General features: G+C 40.8%; 1 protein-coding gene across 1 annotated transcript; it reads right to left on the bottom strand.

Annotated features, from left to right (window-relative positions):
* On the bottom strand, positions 272-6,445 carry LOC109727541 (pentatricopeptide repeat-containing protein At1g60770; the record flags this gene model as incomplete). Its single annotated transcript, XM_020257683.1, has 2 exons — positions 272-1,780; positions 6,023-6,445. Coding segments are annotated over 2 exons (1,668 nt in total), but the record flags the coding sequence as incomplete, so codon positions are not given.

Raw genomic sequence — 21,323 nt, 5'->3', positions numbered from 1 at the left:
GTTGATAAGCTTACTTTACAGAGCAAAAAGATTACAAGTTTTTTTTTTAAGAAAAAAAATCAGAGAAAATATTGGACACTTCCTTTTTTTTTTTTTTTGGTTTTACCAAACTAACACCTCAGATAGATATAAAAACTTCCAGCAATCCACCATCCACTCTCATATCCTTTCACATAAATTTTTTGTTTAAAATAATTAAAAAAACACAGCAGCGATACTAAATAAGCCCTAAGTTTACAGATCAAAAGCATAAAAAAAAAAAAAAAAAAAATTATTCTGCTAGGCCGGAAACTTTTTCCAAATTTTTAGAAAGAAAAAGGCGCCAACAAACAAACTGTGCTACAACCTTCGCTCTGGCATATGCCATACATTGTCTAAAAGGCGGCGGAAACTGCAGATAAATGCAGCTAAATACAAGCAAATTTGATGACACCAGAATTTGGGCTTCCCCATATTAATGTTTCTCAAAAAATTAAATGAGATTCAAGCATCAAAAACAAGTAGCACCCTATATGTTACTTGTTTACCATGAAGCTCACTCTGCCGAAACAGAATCGAGCAACTTCTCCGTGTCTTCGCTCACAACCACGTTCTCCATCTTCAACCGCTGCCGTATCCCTGGGCTTTTCTTCCCAGCAGCTGCATATGTTCGTATAAGTGCTTCGAATACCTCTGAGCCCAACTCAGCTTCTACATTCTTTAGAAGCTCAATGAATTTTTCAGCACCAGAAACATCCTTTTGACTCTCGAAGTAACCCATCATTGTCTTAATAACTTCCCCAGGCGGCACCCAAATCCTACCATGGCTTCGCCCCTTCTTAATCGCACGGTCACAACACCAATGAGCCATCTTTAAATCCCCTTGCTTCAAATAATACTCCATAAATATCTCCCAAGTTTTCGCATTAAGTCTTCCACCCCGCATTTTGGCACGCTTTTTAAGAGCTACAGCCTTATCAAACATATCCTCGTTAATATATGCTTTAATCATAGCATTTGCGATACGGATGTCATACACTGAGAGCTTAGACTCCCACTCTTTAAACAATGCTTCCGCACCAGGTAAATCTTTCAAATTAACCAATACTTGAATCATATTAAGATAGCTCATATTGACCATTTTACGGTGAGCGAGCTTCAGAGACCGCCAAATACGATGAACTTCGACTATATTTCCAGTTCTGCCATATAATGTTATTAGAAACTGATAGGCCCCAAGATCTTGACTAGAGTTTCTCTTCTCGAGCTCTCTGAGAGCGCTTTCAGCCTTCTGAAACATGCCAGCATCAACATATATAGAAGCTAAGTTACTATAGGTGGTCCAATCGGCAGTGACGCGACCATCCCTTTTCATTTCTTCTATTACCCTTTCTACCCCAGAAATGTCATTCATGACGGCAAGAGCCCTCATCCATACATTGTAAGTGTAGCAATCCGGCAAAATATCATCGGCCTTCATTTCCTGTATAATGCTAGGAACTTTTTCTGGGTGGTTTGTTTTAGTGTAGAGGGTCATTAAGCTGTTATAGGACATGGAGCTCGTCGCAAACCTAAGCTCCTTCATCTTTTCCATGAGGGCCTCAGCTTTTTCAGTCATTAATTCCTTGCAGTAGCAGTTTAGGAGGGCGCCGTAAGTAAGATGGTTTTTGGAAGTTTCCGGAAGGTTGATGAAGTACTCTTCAGCAGAGGCAATACTTCTGGCTTTGGCATAGAGATCTAGACGGATTGCTTGATCGCTCACTGTGGGGTTCATGCCTCTTCTGGCCATAACTTCTGAAAGCTACAGAGAGAAAAATCTAAATAGTTAGATCAGGAACAGTAGATAGTTATGAAATCTCTATATATAGGTGAGTCAGAAGCTGAAAACACTAATATGATTACATGGTTATGTGGAAAGCCATTCTCTTTTACTTCAGTTCCCAAGCTACAGAGGGAAAACAACAAAGTACACTTCAAAAATTAAAAGGAAACATAGATAGGGTTCCCACGAAAGTAACCTCTGACACCGACATTCCGTTATTAGTCAACTAAATCACAATATTTTTTTTTCAGCAACAACATCTGTACGACCTGAAGGTCAAAGACAGTTTATAAGAGTCCAAATTCACAGATAACATGCCCCAACCAGCAAAGAACACCAAAACAAATGCAGCAACCAACCAGAAAATTGAAAACACATGGACAACAGTTTTTTTTTTTTTTTCTTAGTACTACACAGAAAATGATAAATTCTCTTAAATGAACATCCTGTAAACATAGCAATAAATCTACACCGGGATTCTAAGTGCATTAAACCAAGTTAAGCCATTGACTGAGTATGAAAGAGTTTGCAGATATAAATAGCGAAACATATAAGCTTGATGAACTAATATGGAAATCTTAAGCTCAAGCCCTTTTCCCATCACTGTAAGCTCAGATATTTCTTGCAAAAACATTCCATGACATAACAGGTCTTGATTTTTAATCTATTTTTTGTCGCTAAATGTTTCTCTTTTTAATTCTCAAACAGCAATTTATGCATCAATAAATCAGAAAATATTCCTTACAACAATATGATATTCCGTGAAACTATAAAGTGTCCTAAAACCTACTAGTAAGTACAGAAAAATTTTTGACAAACTCCAGAACTTAAAAAGATTAAAAACAATCCAAGTGTAGCAAGACAAAATACTGATCCATCTCAACATCACAAATGTTTATTGTAAAAATAATTTTTTCTCTTCCTTTGCAAGCAAAGGTTTCAATTTTTTTTTTTTTACAAAAAAAAAGTATTTGCATATATGTTCTAAAATGAGGCAACCCATCATGATTTACACCTAAGAAACATGGACACAGCAAAATGTTGCCATGTCTAAGTCGCGTCATGTCGGACACCATGTCCTAGAGGGACACTCCACAGTCGTGTCCATCATGTTTTCATTGTGTTTGCTATCCAAGATGAAAAAAAACAAAAAAATGTCGGTTAGTAATTTCTAATTCCATTGCATACTGTGTCCAAACCATTCAAATAAACATTCCAGTTTCTTATAATGCATGACAACTTTGAATTGACGTTATGTCCAAGTTCTAAATTAATAGAATTGTTCTCTATTTTTTGTTGTTTCTTGTTCTCTAAAGTTATCGTTGGCTTGTTGTAACTTGATTGAATGGATTCTAAAGGATTCAAGAAGGATCCCACATAGAAATATGCACATTTAAAGGATCCCAAAAATAGAAATGACCTGATCTGTAATTTTTGAGAAAAAGTAAAGAAAGGTGGCATTTTTAAAGCCAAACAACGCATTATTGGTGGCTTTCAAATTGCGAAAGCATGCCCAATGTCCACCTCATGTTCGCGAGAAAAATTAAGGAGTTTATGATTAAGAAAGAAGCGGCGAGGGAAAGAATCCTTTGTCATCCAAATTTGATGAGATAGACGGCTATGGTGATGGTGGCGATGAAGATAATGCTGAAGAATTTAAATTTATTTAAAGAAAAGGTCAAAGTAGTGGGAGTGCTCCCAGCAACAAATCAATAGCAAAAAAGACCTAGGCAAAAGGGTCTTAAAAATGTGTATTTTGCTTGTGATGTGAAAAGGTTGTTCAAGAAAAGAGAGAAGGGAAGCTGAAGCAAACCACAATAACTCTTAGCAACTCATTCAGTTAAAGGAATTGCGGATTTAATGATCAATTGGTAATGAAGCCATTTATTTTAATGAAATCATCAATTCAATTGACTCAAATAATTCAAACCAAAATAAATGAAAGTTGAGGGGGTGTCAATAAAAAAACATTGAAGTTCGGGGGCCTATTTCAAAATGCCTATAGTTGAGGAGGCTCTCCATATATTTGTACCTTTTTATTTCATATTTGACTTGATAATCTACAAAAAGAATTAAACTAGTATGGCACATTCAGACTTCAATAAATTTGCTGCAAAAGATTCAATAAACTTGACATTTAAGAAGAGCAATTTTCCAATAGATTCACTTGTATGAGACCGCCATCAGGAATTTTCACTGTTCTAATTTCATGAAGCCCTTAACAACAAGGCTTGCCTTTCCAGCTTTGAGCTTTGCCAACTTTATCAGCAGTTACTGCACTCATAAATAAGGGATTGGAAGAGGAGTGATCGTTGCATTTGCAAGAAAATTTAAGGAAAAAAATCATCATCATGGCCCAAAGAAAATACCAGAAAATAATTGCGGCTTCTAGTGTTAAATTAAAACAAGCTAAGAAACAGTAATCCGAATTGAGAAATGAACAAGCTGATTTATTCAGCATTCATAAAGCTATGTTGCATGGTTTTTAATAGCAGGTTGACCCAAGAGAACTGGGGCCTCTCGGGCCTTTGCTAGGTGCATAAGAGATTCTAAAGGATATCCAACAGTCTAAGAGTATGCCCCCCTAGCCCCAAATAGAATCTTAAAGCACACAAGCTTCTCCCCATCAAATAGGCAGGTAAATAGAAAAACGAAAATTGACAATGCTCTCAAGATGAAAATAAGTGAAACTTATGCAAAAGGTCAAGGCCTCTCTCTAGTTTGCACTTGATCAACATAGATTCCAAGGGTGAAGAAGACGAAGATATGAAAGAGGAGGTGAGCAGGTAGAATAGCAATAAAGAACAGATTTCTCACTTTAGGGATAAGATGATTTCTGAGAAATGAGAAGCTGTTAGGGTCAAAGAAATCCAACGTAAGTAAGAACAATCAAGTACTGCGGTGAACCTATCAAGAAAATGAAAACATTTTTTTACATTTTTTCACCAACTTCCATATATGGAATAAGTATAAGGACAAACCAAGAATATCCATTGATAAAGCCACGTAAAATTGCCTGAAACCAGTAATTTAGTTTGTTTCAGGCCATCTTGTAAAAAGTAATAGGGAGGAAAAGAGTTTCAACTCAAGAATGCTTGTATTCTTGCTAATCGATACCGTTAGAGTTTGTTAATAGTCCCAGTGAAGAATTAGTCTCAAAATGAAATCTCTCTACTGAAGCAACAAAGAAAAAGATTAGAGACGAGGAACGCATAGGTAAATTCAACTGACTACTTACAGTTCATTGGGAGGCCCCCTCTCTTTCTCACGCTAGAGGTGTGACGACCAACCGCTAGCGGTGTAATGACCAGTGGGTTGGACCCTACGAAACTGCAAGCGCTAATTTGTTTTTACCCTCTCTTTCTAACTCCGCGGCAGCAGCAAGAATAGGATATTAATATTACTCCACACTTGTCAAAATGAAGCACGTAAGACAAACATATAGTGCGTACTCATATCAAGATGGTCGAGCAAACATGCAAAGAGAAATATTCAGATGTAAGATTATATAAGAAATTTTCTTCTAGACTCTTACTCGAGAACAGCAATGCTACATGTTGCGAAAGCAAATATAGTTATTAAATGATACGACCTCTCTCGCTTGTTAGTGTTGTATTTAAAATGTTTACTTAAGAACAGCAATGTACCGTCGTATATGCTATAAGTCCTGCCCATCAGGACACACCCTTCCGGAGGATTGAACTCTAAACTATGAAAGAATCGGAGCTAAGAAATCATTGGATAGCAGATAAAAGTCCACACAGTTATCAATACCAACTGGAAATGAATGATTCAATCGAAAAATTCTGGATTCCAGGATCAAAACAAGAACATAACCAGAACTAGTTTAAGAATCAATTTACCAAGACAAGTTATAGCTAAAGAAGGAAAAAACACATCGAAACCCAACAAATTAGAATTGTTAGGCCTACTTTGGGATTGTGTTGTCAAAATGTCCCACTTTCAATCTTCCCTACTCCACTGCCACCCGAGAAGCACGCAACCGCATGCTTCTTTCCCACGATAATTAATTTTATAGCATGGAAGGAGGAAACATCGAAAGCTTTTTCAGATATTTTGGGCCTTCAGAAGCGCTTCAGAAAGCAAGTGCTGTCAGACACCAAAATCTCAAAGCAGGTAGGTCTTAATCAGCTAATAAGCAGAGCGAGCGAAAACAAATGTAAGAGAGAGAGAGAGAGAGAGAGAGAGAGAGACAGAGACCTTGAGGGCGGGGCGGAAGCGGTTGTGGGTGCGGAGCTTGCGGACGGAGACGCCGACCTCCCACTTGAAGACGCGCTTGCGGCTGTCGAGGAAGCTCTCGAGCTCGGCGCGCACGCTCTGCTTCGAGCTCCCGCCCCTGAAGAGCCGCCGGTACAGCGCCTCCTCCAGGTACTTGCTCGATCGCTTCGCCACCGTCTTCGTCCCCACACCTCCTGTCAGTCCCTCTGTCCCTCTCCTCTTTGCCCACTGTCCGCTCGCTGTGCACGACGGCGAGGGTTTTGCTGGGAATTGGTTCGTTTCGGGATTTAGGTTCTCCACTACTTGGTCAGGGTCCACCAGGCAGGTAGGGTTTTGGGACGTTGTTGGTCTGAATGTGGGATTCAGCCATTCATGTTCTTGAGTTTGGCCAATTTTAGTCAGAGTCGGGTTTAGGAATTAGGAATGCAAATAGATCCGGATTGGTAGAGCTTTCCTTCGAATGGGACGGTGAACACAAAAATAAAAAATAAATAAATAAATTAACAGATTCGTGGTTAATTTTTAAAAATATTTATTATTAGATATTATTACTTCATAACTCTTAATAGTTTTAATAATAATTATTATTATTATTATTTCTAACTTAGAATAATAAAAAGATTACGTAAAACTACTAATAATATGAATCTCATAACCATTAAAATGAAAATCAAATATAGTTAATTAAAACACTAAAATGAATCAAAGTTATAATGATTTAATAAAAATATAAAATCGCACATAGTTTAATAAATTTAATACTTCCAAGCATTTAAACAACAAAATGAGTCAGAGTTATAATGAGTGAATTAAAAAGAATAAAGTAAATTTTAAAAAGCTATTTAGAACTTACAAATAAATCTCTTTTGCGTTTATTTTTATATGACATTTATAACAAATTTGAGAATGAATGGTGTAAAAAACATAACAAGTTTTATCTTCTAAGTAAATCATAAGTATTCCAAGCAACTAAAATTTCATATATGATTCAATTACGCAATCAAAAAATAAAAAATAAAATACTAGAAAGATCCTATAAGGGACCAAAAGGGACCTTGGAGAGCAAGATTTGAGATTTTTGAAAATTTTTGAATTTGGGATGCTCTCGGAGTCTGGACCCTGCATGTATGGTCCGGATCCAGTACACGGGAAAACGTGCATTTGAGTAAAATTGCCATTTGTGTGAGGGGCTTAGTGCATTTGTGCAATTGGAGTGTATATAGATGGGTTTTTATCCCATTTCTCTCATTTCCCCTTTCCACACCAACATAAGAGAAGTTTCCCCTTCCCTTTCTAAACCTCTCTCTCTCTCCTAGGGTTGCTCCAAGAAGGGGAGTTTGGTGGAGAAGGGTTTACTTGGAGGTGAAGCTTCCTTCTTCTACACCATTAGCTTGAGGAGGAGCTTAGTTTAGTGGTAAGCTTCCTAGAGATTTGAGGGTTTATGGTTAGGGTTGTGTATAAATTCCTTAGAAATGAGTTAAATTGAAACCCTCGATGATTCTAATCCATGTTGTTGCATAAATTACCATGAGAAGAGGATTTTATGCAATATGAGGGTTTTAGGGGTTTCAAAAGAGGATTTTTGATCATGAGGAGTTTTGATCTCAATTGATCATTTGTTTCCGCAATTGAAGGTAAAACCGACGCGAAGAATCGCTCGGATTGAGATTCCGTTGAGTCAGTGGTGGTCAAAGTGAAGAAAACCCTGTTTTTGCTTCATTTGCTGCAGTCGGAAGTGTTGGCGGCCGAATGTCCCGATCCTTGACCCGGTCAAGTATTCTCCTCGGGAAGGGCGTCGGGATGATGCGCGGCCGTGGATTATGACCCTCGAAGTATGCGCCCACAGAGAATCAAGCGATTAGGCCGATGAGGGATCGGATCAGCCGAGTTCGAAAACCTCCACAGTAAATTCGCTTCGGCGGGATAAGCCGAATGGAGAGGGGAAGCCCAGAATTCGGCTGAGAGATGAGCCGAATAACTAAACAACTCGAGATCTGATCGGCAAGAAGAGCCGAAAATGACTTTCTATTGAATAGAAACGCAAGAACAGGGGAGTGATGCCCGTGGGGCAGACAGACTCCAAGTATATTCTACAAGGGAGTGATGCCCATGGGACAGACAGACTCCAAGTATATTCTATAAGGGAGTGATGTCTGCCCATGGGGCAGACAGACTCCAAAGATCTAAGTTACAAGCTACTCATAGGAAAGCAGTAAATGCGAAAAAGAAAAAGATTACATTTAGACTACTCCTAGAAAAGCGATAAAATGCAGAGGAAATAAGGGTGGTCTTTTGTGCGTAGGGGCAAAGACCCTTATTGCAGGCTTCAAAGTTACTATTTATAGCCCACATTATTAGTTGGTTGAAAGTAGTTGGGGGGAGTGGTTGTAACCATGATCGTGGAAGTTATACTAACTCCTCATGGAAGTTATGCTAACTCCTCATGGAAGTTATGCCCTGTTCTTCAACCGTTCCCGCCTTTTTGTCCTTGATGCGCCTTATTGCCGACTCCTGGTGTACCACGTGTCCTTATTGGCTCATACGTCGGTTAGGCCGGCTCAATTTTGGTATCAACAATGCCCCCTCAATAGTCTTTCGAATGAACATTCGGATGACTATTGGTGCCAAATCGACTGTTCAAAAGCACAGCCGAGACCCAAGCTTTAGTTTCGCTGGTCTTGGTCGGCTTTAGGAAAACGGCGCTTTATCATCCCAGCCACATATATCTCGGCTTCATCAGCCGATTCTTTACTTTTATTCGATTAGTTCGGCTCTTCTTGAACCGAATGTTTTTCTATCAAGAAATTCTTCTTAAAGAAAGTGGCTATATCTCGGCTTCATCAGCCGATTCTTCACTTTCACTCGATTGGCTCGGCTCTTCTTGAACCGACTGTTCTTCTAGCAAGGATTTCTCCTTGCCTTTGCTTTGATTTTTATATCGGCTCCATTGCAGCCGATCGTCCTCACTTTTCTTCTGAAATTGCTCATATTGGGCAACTCGAACACCTAGATCAAATAGGTTAGAAAAATACTTATCTTCAAAATGGTCTTTTATCTTAAAATGCAGACCATTTAATGCCATTTTGGCGAACTCTGATTCTGGCAATCTCATAAAGCACCGGGTTTTGGCTATTTTGATACGGTTCAAATACTCTTCGACCGTTTCACCCGACATTTGTCGGTATAAAGCCAAGTCGGCGACCGATAATTGTGGCTCCGACCTATAGAATCGCTCATGAAATTTTCTTTCCAATTCGTCCCAATCTTGGACGGAATTGGCTGATAAACTTGTATACCAAGTAAACGCCGTTTTAGTTAACGACGTGTTAAACAATCTTAATTTTAAAAATGGATCTGTCGCGGCTTCCCTGCACTGTGCCGTGAACCGTGCCACATGTTCGACCGTGTTTTCGGTCTCATCCTCAGAAAATTTATCAAACTTCGGCATTTTCCAGTTTGCCGGGTATGGATGCTCTGTGTCTATATTTGCAGGATAAGGTGATCTAAATATAAGCCGCATTGCCGGCCTTGCGCCTACTCCAAAAGTATTTCGGATGGCTTCTTCGATTTGCGCATATATTTCATTATTGTTTCCCTGCAAAGGAACTTGTGCTTGTGCTGCATTCGGTCCTTGTAATGGTCCGAAGTTTTGTACTATGGGATTTGCTCCTTGAATATTTGGAGCCTGCCCCCCAGCTCTAGCCCCTACATTTTGGGGCTGGTATGCTGCCATCGGCGGAGGTGGTGGCAATCCCCATGTAATTTTTGGCTGTTGACCGGTATTGACGACGGCCGGTTTGTAAGCCGCTTGGAATGGTGCCCCCTGGTATTGGGCCTGTCCATTTACCGGTGTCGCAGGATTTTGCAACACTGGTGTCATCATAGGCCTTTGTAAGCCTGTCATTGGTTGCTCATTTCGAGTCAATAATTGCTCTATTCGTGCAATATTTTCATTATAGGCCGTGATAGCGGCCAGCACCGCGTCTAGTCGAGCGGTACTTTGATGGATATTTTGATCTAAAGTTTGCAGGACTCGGCTCATCTGGCCGAGTGCCTGAGTTAGACTCGGCTCTTGATGAGCCGACTGTCCACTAGTTTCTCCTTCAACTGGCAAAACTGCTTGACATTCGCCAGCATTGTCTGAATCTCTAGGTTGATCACTCCCAGAATTTCTAGGAACAACCCTATTACGTAGATCATCAGCCATAATTTATATAAAATATAAATTTACCTAAAAATGTGTGTCCCACCGGACGTGCCAAAAAATTGTTGGCGGCCGAATGTCCCGATCCTTGACCCGGTCAAGTATTCTCCTCGAGAAGGGCGTCGGGATGATGCGCGGCCGCGGATTATGACCCTCGAAGTATGCGCCCACAGAGGATCAAGCGATTAGGCCGATGAGGGATCGGATCAGCCGGGTTCGAAAAACTCCACAGTAAATTCACTTCGGCAGGATAAGCCGAATGGAGAGGGGAAGCCCAGAATTCGGCTGAGAGATGAGCCGAATGACTAAACAACTCGAGATCTGATCGGCAAGAAGAGCCGAAAATGACTTTCTATTGAATAGAAACGCAAGAACAGGAGAGTGATGCCCGTGGGGCAGACAGCTCCAAGTATATTCTGCAAGGGAGTGATGCCCATGGGGCAGACAGACTCCAAGTATATTCTATAAGGGAGTGATGCCCATGGGGCAGACAAACTCCAAAGATCTAAGTTACAAGCTACTCCTAGGAAAGCAGTAAATGCGGAAAAGAAAAAGATTACATTTAGACTACTCCTAGAAAAGCGATAAAATGTAGAGGAAATAAGGGTGGTCTTTTGTGCGCAGGGACAAAGACCCTTATTACAGGCTTCAAAGTTACTATTTATAGCCCACATTATTAGTTGGTTGAAAGTAGTTGGGGGGAGTGGTTGTAACCATGATCGTGGAAGTTATACTAACTCCTTATGAAAGTTATGCTAACTCCTCATGGAAGTTAAGCCCTGTTTTCAACCGTTCCCGCCTTTTTGTCCTTCAGGCGTCTTATTGCCGACTCCTGGTGTACCACGTGTCCTTATTGGCTCATACGTGGGTTAGGTCGGCTTAATTTTGGTATCAACAGGAAGAAATCGACGGCCATAAATCGCGCTGCTAGGCTAGCCGCTTCGTGACGACGCCACGAGGTGGGTTGTGCTATCCGAAATAGCCGAGTTTCATTCTATGTCTAAGTTCTATTATTATTGATCATATATCATCATGTATAGAATTGTGAGAATCCTATGAGTTGTGGTAATTTCATACTTAGTGTGAGGAATGATGATCCATGATTGCATGATATTTGTAGGAATATCTATTGCATGATGTTGAGATAGATGTGGACATGTATATTGCATAAGAACCTTTATATGATGCCAATATAGATGTATGTATACATGTAGCATGTGTCACGCCCCGCTCCCCGCCTATTTGGTCGGGTTCGAGCCACGTCAACAGACGCCGAACGAACAGGGCCTCCCCTGCCCACCCAAGGCTCTAACAATAAGTATAATTAAGCAATCAAACAAATAGATTTGCAATTATACAAGGCTTGCACGATGGCAAGCAACAACGGAAGCGAAAGCTCTATGCTAAAACATACAACCATACATAATATTTGATTACATTTAAACAAAATACTAGTAAACTAAAACTATTACATCCATTCGCTTCCATTCATAATATCTTTTTACATCATAATCATTCTCCCAAATACATGAATTGTTTTCAACTTTTACAACTATAGATCAACAAAATAAAAGTTGATACATGTACACAAAAGGAATGACTAAATGCATATACTCCGGTGGCCACTAGCTATGGCGCAATACCCTTGCCTCGATCCTCCGCCGCCCCGCTCGGGCTCGGATCTGTAGGGTTAGTGGTGTGAGAACTACAACGAAGTTTTCAGTGGGTTCGACAACCGACCTCGCCGACTTACCTACTATCTATTTAGGCATAAGTATTTCAAAGGAAAGAAAAACTGTAACCAATGCTAATGCTAATACTATGCCTGCAAGGAAACTGTCAGAAGATATATAATCAAATAAAGAATGATTATGCATGCATGCTTTTCCATGATTTTACTTTGGCTTTTACCCAATCTTACGGGTTAACCTTGTTAACCCCAATAACTCACAACCCAAAATCCCTTTCATTCGATGAGGCTCTAAGCACTGCAAGACCCGAGGGACCGTCTTTGGGGACCGCACTCCCCGTGGTGACAATTCCGGAACGCACCGCTTGAGGGGGAGCTACCACCCTCAAGCCAAGACTTATCTTGAGTATCGATCCAATTCCCACTTAGGAAATGTATAGCCACTAGCTACAATGCCACTATTATAATAGATTTCTACCTATTTATTCAAGCCACTCTCTAGGTCATTCTTGTCACAATTCCACTAATTGTTAAACCATGTTTAACGAGTCATTTCTCGATGCTAAGTTTGTCTCTATTGTCAATGTCACATTTGTTTACTATTGTCTCGGTCCAAGTCTCACATTCACACAATTTTAGGGTTCAAACATACATGTCCACGATGGTTCTTATTCAATCACTATATTCATCTACATTAGAAACATAATATTGAAATTCTAACCACTAATCACATACCAATCACCCTATCATGCATGAATGGTACTATACATGTATATGCTCAATAAAGTATGACATAGACATAGAAGGGAATCCAACGATTCCGGAATGCACCCCCCACCTCGAATAGTAGCAAAGGAGTTGGGGTTCGATTCTCATAATTTTTAGACTCATATTCCGCGTGCTGCGGCGATCTGTACCAAAATAGAGCCAAATTAGGCGTTTTATTCAATATCTTTACATAGTCTTTTCGTTTGGCCGAACCGAGCGCACCAACGCATCGGAAATACCCCTAATTAGATTTCCATGAGGTCAATTTATCTCGAAAATAATTTAGGGCAAAAGTCCCAAATTTCATGCCCTAATAATATCATATATGGATTTTTTCTAGATTGATCTTGTATCTAAGCAAATGCTAGCTTAGAATCATCTAGGAAACTCTTTAATACCATTTCTAAACCATTCGAATCATTCCTAGGGCATCTACTATGATCCCTAGTTGACCACCATAAGAGCACATAGAGCTTCTATGGATTTTCATGGAGCTCATGTCTCAACAATTTTTCTAACCTTGCAAGAAACTCAAAACTTTAAAACTTAGGATAAAAATCCAAACCCTAGATGCGTTCTTGCATAAAACTCACCTTAGCCCTAAGCTCCTCCAAGTCCTTTTTGTTGGAGAGCTTCTAAAGCCTTCAAATCCACCAAAATCCTCCTCCAAAACCTTCCAAGCCTTCTTCTCCTTGCTCTAGGGCAAGATCTCTAGAGAGAGAAAGAGAGAAATGAGAGAGGGAGAGAGTTGGGGTGTTTGCTGTGAAGGGGAGAGGGGTTGGGTTCATTTATAGTGTGCAACAATTGCAACTAGCCCCTCCCCAAAAATTCTCATTTACAGCAGACCAATTTGGTGCTGCCAGACCAAAGTGTACCGGTACATGCTATTTTGTATCGGTACAGCTCTGCGCAGAGGCCCAAATCCGAGAGCTGCTATCTCTCGGTCTGCTGGTTGTACCGGTACAGCCATCATGTTGTACCGGTACAAAAGTTTCAGATTTCTATTTTTCGCATTGTTTCGATTCTACTTCGCATCGAACAACACTAAAACCTTTCTAACTTCTTTAAACTCACTTTTAGCCCTTCCAACATTGTTGGAATGCTAAATGGAAATTGTTCAACCATTTCTCTCGGCAACTTTAACCAATTTGGGTAAAGTTCGATAATCGCTATTGAGGTTTCAATATGTTACAGCATGAGTTGCTAGTGGATATGTAAGGAAGTGAATTCTCGAAATTCGAGGATTGTACTTCATCCAGGATCGACTGACTGTCGAGAGAATACCTTTTGTGGGAGTTAAGAATGTCCAAAACACAAAAAGTGCTTTGGAGTTGAGTCCGCGAGAGCAAATGGTGCAAACTGCATTTTTGGGCTGATGTTGCTCTCGGGGACCGATCTCTGGAGGTGAGAGACCGGTTCCCTCGGCTGGGTGTAGCGGGGTTGCTTGGTGCAACCGGTCCCTGGTAGGGAGGGACCGGTTCCCGAACGTGGTCCCAGCGAGAAATGCCGAAATTTGGCTAAGTCCTGAAAATCGAACTCTCGGGGACCGGTCTCTCAGGCGAGGACCGGTCTCCCGAGGACCGGTCTCCCGGGGAGAGACCGGTTCCCGAACGCGTGCGCCCGAGGGAAGCTCTCGGGGACCGGTCCCAAGTCGGGGAGACTGGGCCCTCCGCGTGAAAATTGCCCAGTAAGGGCTGCGCAATGGATGGAAAGTTGAGGGGTTTTTATGCAAAATGGCCTTTATTAGAGTGGGCTGAGCCCTCTCTCTCCCTCACACTCATCTCATTTCACTCTCTCTTTCTCTCTTGCTCTCTCTCTCTCTAGAAAAGAAAGGAGAAGAAGAAGAAGAAGAAGAAGAAGGAGAGGAAGGAAAAGAAGGAGAGGAACAAGAAGGAGAAGAAGAAGGAGATCAAGAGGAAGGCCTTGGACACCTTCATCTCCCTCTCCTCTTCTCTTTGGTGTAGCACAACAGGTAGGCTCTTGAACCCTAGCTTCTAAACTTTGGAGTTTTGGGTTTTTATGCTTTGGAATTGGTCAAATGAACCCTAAGCATGCTTCTAAGTAGATCAATCCTATGAATCTAGGGATTTATTGGTGGTTTGCTATATGTGCAAACCTAGGGCTCCAAAATGGGGTTTTTGTGAAAGTATGAGATTGATCTCATTTGAAGCCTTGGAAACCTTGTTGTTAGGTCACGAATCGTGGGGGCGAAGTCGGTTTTGGCATTCGGCGAGCCGGCGTGAAGTTCTCGGCAAAACAGGGCCAGGTTAGTGTTGATTTGGGCAAAGAAGGCTAAAGCCTTTTCGTTAAGTTCGCCGAGAAGAATATCAAAAGCCTCTACATTGATTAAAGGTGGGGGGTGCCATCCCGAAGGTTTCGAACTCCTTTCTATGTCTTAAATTGTATTTAATCTCATCTCTTCCTGTTGCATTGTAGGATTGCATAGTAGCTCCCTTCCTTATGCTTTTTAAATGATAACCTAGTGTACTTGGAACTCTTGGTGACTTAGATAGGTGAGGATTTGGTCGGAACGTGGATCCTATGATGCTAGAGATAGAGATGAACCCGATGGGGGTGTTGATGACATAGAAAGCAGTGTTATTGTCAAAGAACAATTGAGTGGCATCCAAATGTTAAATGATGACGAGTGGCATTAATGTAGTGAAATGACACTAGAGGTCGATGGACCTAGGGATAGGCGGATCCCTTAGAAAATGCCTTGTGAACAATGAATTTAGAAAAGCTAAATAGCATTGCATGAATGTCGGGAACAAATGATCCCGCGAGAAATGTTGACCCTAGTTGTAGAGCATCCTCACTTGGAGAGGATTTGATTGGGTTGTGGACCCTAGTGATAGTGCTTCCTCACTTGGAGACGATTCGATTGGGTATTGACTCTAGTTATAGAGCATCCTCACTTGGAGAGGACTTGATTGAGTTGTTGACCCTAGATGTCGGGCATCCTCACTTGGAGAGGATAGATCTAGCTCACAGTCTGCTTTTGGGGTGGTATAGCCATCCATATCCCCACATGGAGGGGATTGTTGTCGAGTACTCCGGAGTGTCGGGCGATTAGAACCACTTGGAGGTCCGGACCACATGGAGGTCCGCAGACGGTCCCGGGCTTGGGTGCACATGGAGCTCCCTCCCCACTTTGGGATTAAAAGGTGAGTTATAGGCGAGCCCTAGGACCTCGCCACAGATTGGGTAAATGAAAAGTTAAAGGTTTAAAATGTCATTGAACATTACTATTCGAACATGGATCGAACTTGTTAGCATAATAGTAAACTTTTACTAAATGATGCATGCATTCATTTCACATGATTATGGGCATAGTAGCATAATTTCCTACTATTGCATTTACAGCTTTCAGATATCTATCTATCTATCTATCTGTTGTTACTTGTGCCCACTTGGACTTAGTGGGGAGATCGGCAGAGTCGGTGGCCGAGCCTACTGGAAACTATGGAAGATAGTTCTCACCCCACTCTATTTCCAGTGGTAGGTACAGGGCTGCTGAGAGAGGACCGCTGCAAGGGCATCGCGCCCGACCAGTGAGACCGTGGTAGTATAGTAGCTTTCCTTTTTGCATTAGTTTACCTATGTATTGAGAGAGATTCATTGTAGGTGAGGATTTGGGAGAGCTATGTATTTTGAAATGGAAAATGTATTCATTTAAAGAAAATGATGTAAATGAAAATGATGACTATTGTAATAGTTAGTAAAGTACTCTCTTTATTTCACATGTGTATCTTGTGGATTTGCTTGCTAAAATATGGAAGAGAGAGGAGAAGAGAGATGACGGCTAGGGTTTTCTTAAAACTCCCGTATATTATATATGGAGGAATATATAATCCTCTTTTTAATAACATAATGACTATTAAGGATAAATACAAATTTAGATTTAAATTTATCATTTCCTTAATTGATTATTTCGATCAAATCCTAATTTGATTCGACTTGAAATTTATCTTAATTTGATCATATTAAATTAATAATGCAATATTTGCACATAAGTCTTCTCATAATTTACTAACATTAGTAAGTCCTCTCTTGTAACATTTACACCTTAATACCACTAATTTGTAATAATTACAAATTAGTCCAATTATCAACATATTGTCAATTAGGTCCTTCGGCGATTCAATAATCGCAATCTAGCTATCCAATCAATCACAACCTCTTATGTGTGTGACCCCATAGGTTCTATTCTATCTGGGAGTGAGATATATTTTGATCACTATTAACAATATCACTGAAACTCCTTTCAGTGGATCGAAACAATTCCAACTCAGCCCAATAAGAATTATCGATCATCTAAATAATCCTCATGAGTCTCATAATCCACCAGTGACGCCTAGCAGCATGTAGTGGCATTCCAGTAGAATGGAATACTGAACCTCTTGGTGGAGTTACCGTATGATACAGTCCTTCTATCAAGAGTCCCGACTAGACGGAGGTCATGGAATAACTCGTCAAACCCCATCGTCTGTCATGTGTTAAATTTATTCGACTTGAGTTTCTAATATCGGAAACCCTTTTCCGCTATTAACTCTGCCCTGGCCAAGGTCTTCTAAATAAGGTCTCATAAATCACATAGGACTAACACCCTATCTAACAAGGGAGATATATTTCATCTAAGTGTGTAATATACCGAAACTTCGGTAGTGTATATCGAACTTTAGCCGAATCGACTAAAGTGTGCGAAAGAAATAGTTGGACAAAGTCAATTTAACATTCCAACAAGGTTGGAAGGGTTAAAGTTGAGTTCCAAAGGAGTTAGAAAGGTTTTAGCATTGCTCGGCGCAAATTAGAGTCGAAACGGTGCAAAACTCAAGTCTGGAGCTTTTGTCACCGGTAATGTATTGACCTTGTACCGGTACTAGGCATCAGGCCGAGAGAAGCAACTCTCGGGTTTGAATAAAAAAGGCTGTTGAACCGGTGACAAAATCGGGTGGTACCAATACCAGACTGCTGACCGAGAGAGGCAGCTCTCGGGTTTGGCTGCTGCGTAACTGTTAAACCGGTGACAGGATCCCGTGTACTAGTACGCAGTGCATTTCGCAGCAGGTTGAGGTCTGCTGCAAATATGAAGTTGGGGAGGGCCTAACTGCAATTGTAGCAGCCTATATAAGACCCCAACACCCCTCTCTTGTTCACAGCAGTTGAGAACACACTTTCTCTCTCTTTTCTCCCTCTCTCTCTCTAGAAACTCTTCCCCAAGGTGGTTTTGGTGGAGATTTGAGAAGGATTTGGAGGTTTTGGAGCTTTTGAAGGCTTGGAAACTCTCCTACAAGGTGGACCTTGGAGTGCTCTTAGGCTAAGGTGAGTTTTTATACAAGAATGATGCTAGGGTTTGATTTATACCCTAAATCTTTGAGTTTTGATCTTCTTGCAAGGCTAGAAACCTAGTAGAGGCCATAAACACATGAAAATTCATGTTTTCTTCATGTGCTCTCATGGTGGATTTCTAGGGTTCATGTTAGATGCCCTAGGAATGATTCAAATGACCTAGAAATGGTTTTAGAAAAGTTTCTTAGATGGTTCTAAGCTAGTTTTTGTTTAGTTCTAAGATCAATCCAAGAAAAATTGTAAAATGACATTGTTAGGGCACCAAAACTGGAGCTTTTGCCCTAGGTTGGTTTTGAGGCAAATTGACCTTGTAGAAACTAAATTAGGGATATTTCTAACTAAAATATGAATTCGGTTCGGAGATCCGACGAGTCTACGTAATGATATTGGGTAAAAAGCCTAATTTTGCTTCGTTTTGCCGCAGGCGAGAGAATAGGAGCCCAAAAATTGTGAGATTTGAACCATAGCGCTTTTACATCCATACGAGGTGAGTGGTGCATTCCGAAATCATTGAATTTTCTTTTATATCTAAAGTGTCATTTTTTAGCATATATGTATATTGAGCATTGTGCATAGTAGGATTTATTTGAGAGCCTTTGTTGCATGTTATGAGTACAAATGCATATGAGATGATTGTAAACTAATGAGAACTAGTAAACCCTATGTATGCATGAACAATGAAAAGAACATATAAAAGGCAAAGAACTTAGTGACAATAAGAACAAATGATATTATGACATAAATATAGAGAGTGGCATTAACGAGTCTTGAATGCTAGAGTTGAACATCAAGGGATGTGGCATCCATGTGTCACGCCCCGCGACCGCCCGCCTATTTGGCCGGGTCGCGGCGCCGCAACAGACTGCCGAACGGACAGGGTTTCCCCTGTACCGCGGATAGAGTCTCCCATGTACATTCAAGGCGTCGCAATCAATATAATGTATAAAGTTCCAACCAGGAACACATTTCAATTAAAGATTGCATAAGGAAGTATCAAAAACATAATTTACTTGCTATTACAAGCATTCACATTCACTAGATATATTTTACATCATAATTACAAATTACATTTAACTTCCAAATACAATCAAACTTTTATTACAAATAATTACAACTTGATTCTTTTCATTTTCTTACATCCCTAAGTAAAGGCCGACTCAGGGTACCGCTATCTCTGGTCTCGGTGGTAGGGCGCCAACTATGGAGCTACGCCCTCGCCTCGCGCCGCCGCGCCGCTCACGTGTGAACCTGTAACACCCTAAAACAACGTGGGGTGAGAACCAACTCCATGGTTTCCAGTGGGTACGGTCACCCAAGGAAAAAGCTCGACCAATAGGCCCAAGGGAGGCAACTGCAAGTTAGTTCAATAAGCAGATAGATATATATCTTTATTATGCAACTAATAAAACCATGCTTTGCCTCACGAATGCAATAATGCCATGCTATATGCGAATCATGCAACTATACAAGTAGAATAAATGATTTTAATTTCTATCATGCTATCCATAGCTTTTTCATAATTTATACATCTTGTCACTTTACATCATTTGTTATTTGCTCCTAAGGTTTTCCTCTACCCTAGCTAAGCTAACCATCCGACTCGATCTCGAGTCAATCATCTGCGGGATACCGCATACATCCAGGCTCGAGGTGAAGAACGTCCCACATGCACCTCAGCCATAAATCCACTCAACTGGAATACCAAATCCATAGCTTATAATGCCTATTTTCACACATTCACTTTGGCCTTTACCCAATTATCTCGGTTAACACTTGTTACCCCAAGCTCACAATCCATATATCCCGTCTACCGGAGGAGGCACTTGGCACTACCACCCGAGGGATCTTCGCCGGGATACTCTCCCCGTGGTGTCTACACTCCGGAGTACATCGCTTGAGGAGGAGCTACCTCCCTCAAGCCGGAACCAATGTGAGTATGATCCAATTCCGAATTTGGGAATACATATAGCCACAATGACTTAACCAGGTCCTACCTTGTCACATATGCCACTCTCTAGGCCACACTTGCAATAACATAGGTTTACTTGACTCTAGATTTAATTACCTCTAGGTTCATTCTCCACCTATGTTCTTGAACACTAGATTCATGTCCCACCTATGTTCTTTAACACTAGGTTCTTGTCCAACCTATGTTCTTTAACACTAGGTTCTTGTCCAACCTATGTTCTCTAACACTAGGTTCTTATCCAACCTATGTTCTTTAACACTAGGTTTAATGCCACTCGATCTAATGTATATAGATTGTCCAAACTAGCATTCTTTACAACTTATCATTATGCATTACACTAGTTTTCCAATGTCGAGTTCTCTAATTAACCTAGAGTTATCGACCCCAAGTTTAACGTGTAAATGTCAACATGCATATATACCACTAGCATCACATGATATGTCCTTTACTTAGCATTCTTATTTTAGCATTCCTAAAACATGCTTGTCATATATGGACTTAGCATTTTTATCATGTCATCATCTATATTCTTAGCATTAACCTCATGCTTGCATTTATTATTTCTATATCATGCTTATCATACCATTACTTAGCATTATCCACATGCATGCTTATCATGTATACTTTAGCATTAATCAATGCATTCATCTAGCACTATTTACATGCATCAACATGAATTCACTTTACTTAGACATACAGGCGATCTAATCGCTTCGGTAAGCACAACCCACCTCATTTCGCATTCCGATTGCTTGTCGACACTTGCAATCGGCCTCCCGCGGCACCCGGCACCCGGTTTGGCCCGATCTCTCGCGCGACTACCCGAACGACCTCCAATCCACGATCCGGAAATTAAAGGTCTTCGGTTATGTGCCACGATACTTCAAATCTATTTTCATGAGTTTACGATGTCGCCTCGGCCCTCCAGGCGGAAACGAAGCCTAAACGTCCGTTTCTTTAATAACTTCGCAACGGCTCGACGAATCGCCGAACCGACTTCGCCAACGCGTTCGGTTACCTAGCAATTAGGTTTACGAAGGGTCAAATTAGATCAAACCCCCATATTTTACAAAACTCCATTTTTGAGCCCTAACATGAATTAACCTCCATTTAACCCAAATTAAATGTAGCAATATGCTAACAAAGCTCATTAGAGGTTATTAGAACACTTAATGTGAAGGATTAAGCCAAATCCCAAAATCTTATCACATTGTGAACGCCGCGACGAAAACACGCCGCTCCAACGGGCGCACGAAAGCTCGATCCGTCGCCTCCAATGCGTTCGCAAGCTCGCTCTCCG

Source organism: Ananas comosus, linkage group 22 (assembly GCF_001540865.1).
Source record: "Ananas comosus cultivar F153 linkage group 22, ASM154086v1, whole genome shotgun sequence".
Classification (NCBI taxonomy): Eukaryota; Viridiplantae; Streptophyta; class Magnoliopsida; order Poales; family Bromeliaceae; genus Ananas; species Ananas comosus.
The sequence above is the reverse complement of the archived record's forward strand: the minus strand, read 5'-3'. Positions and strand labels throughout refer to the sequence as shown.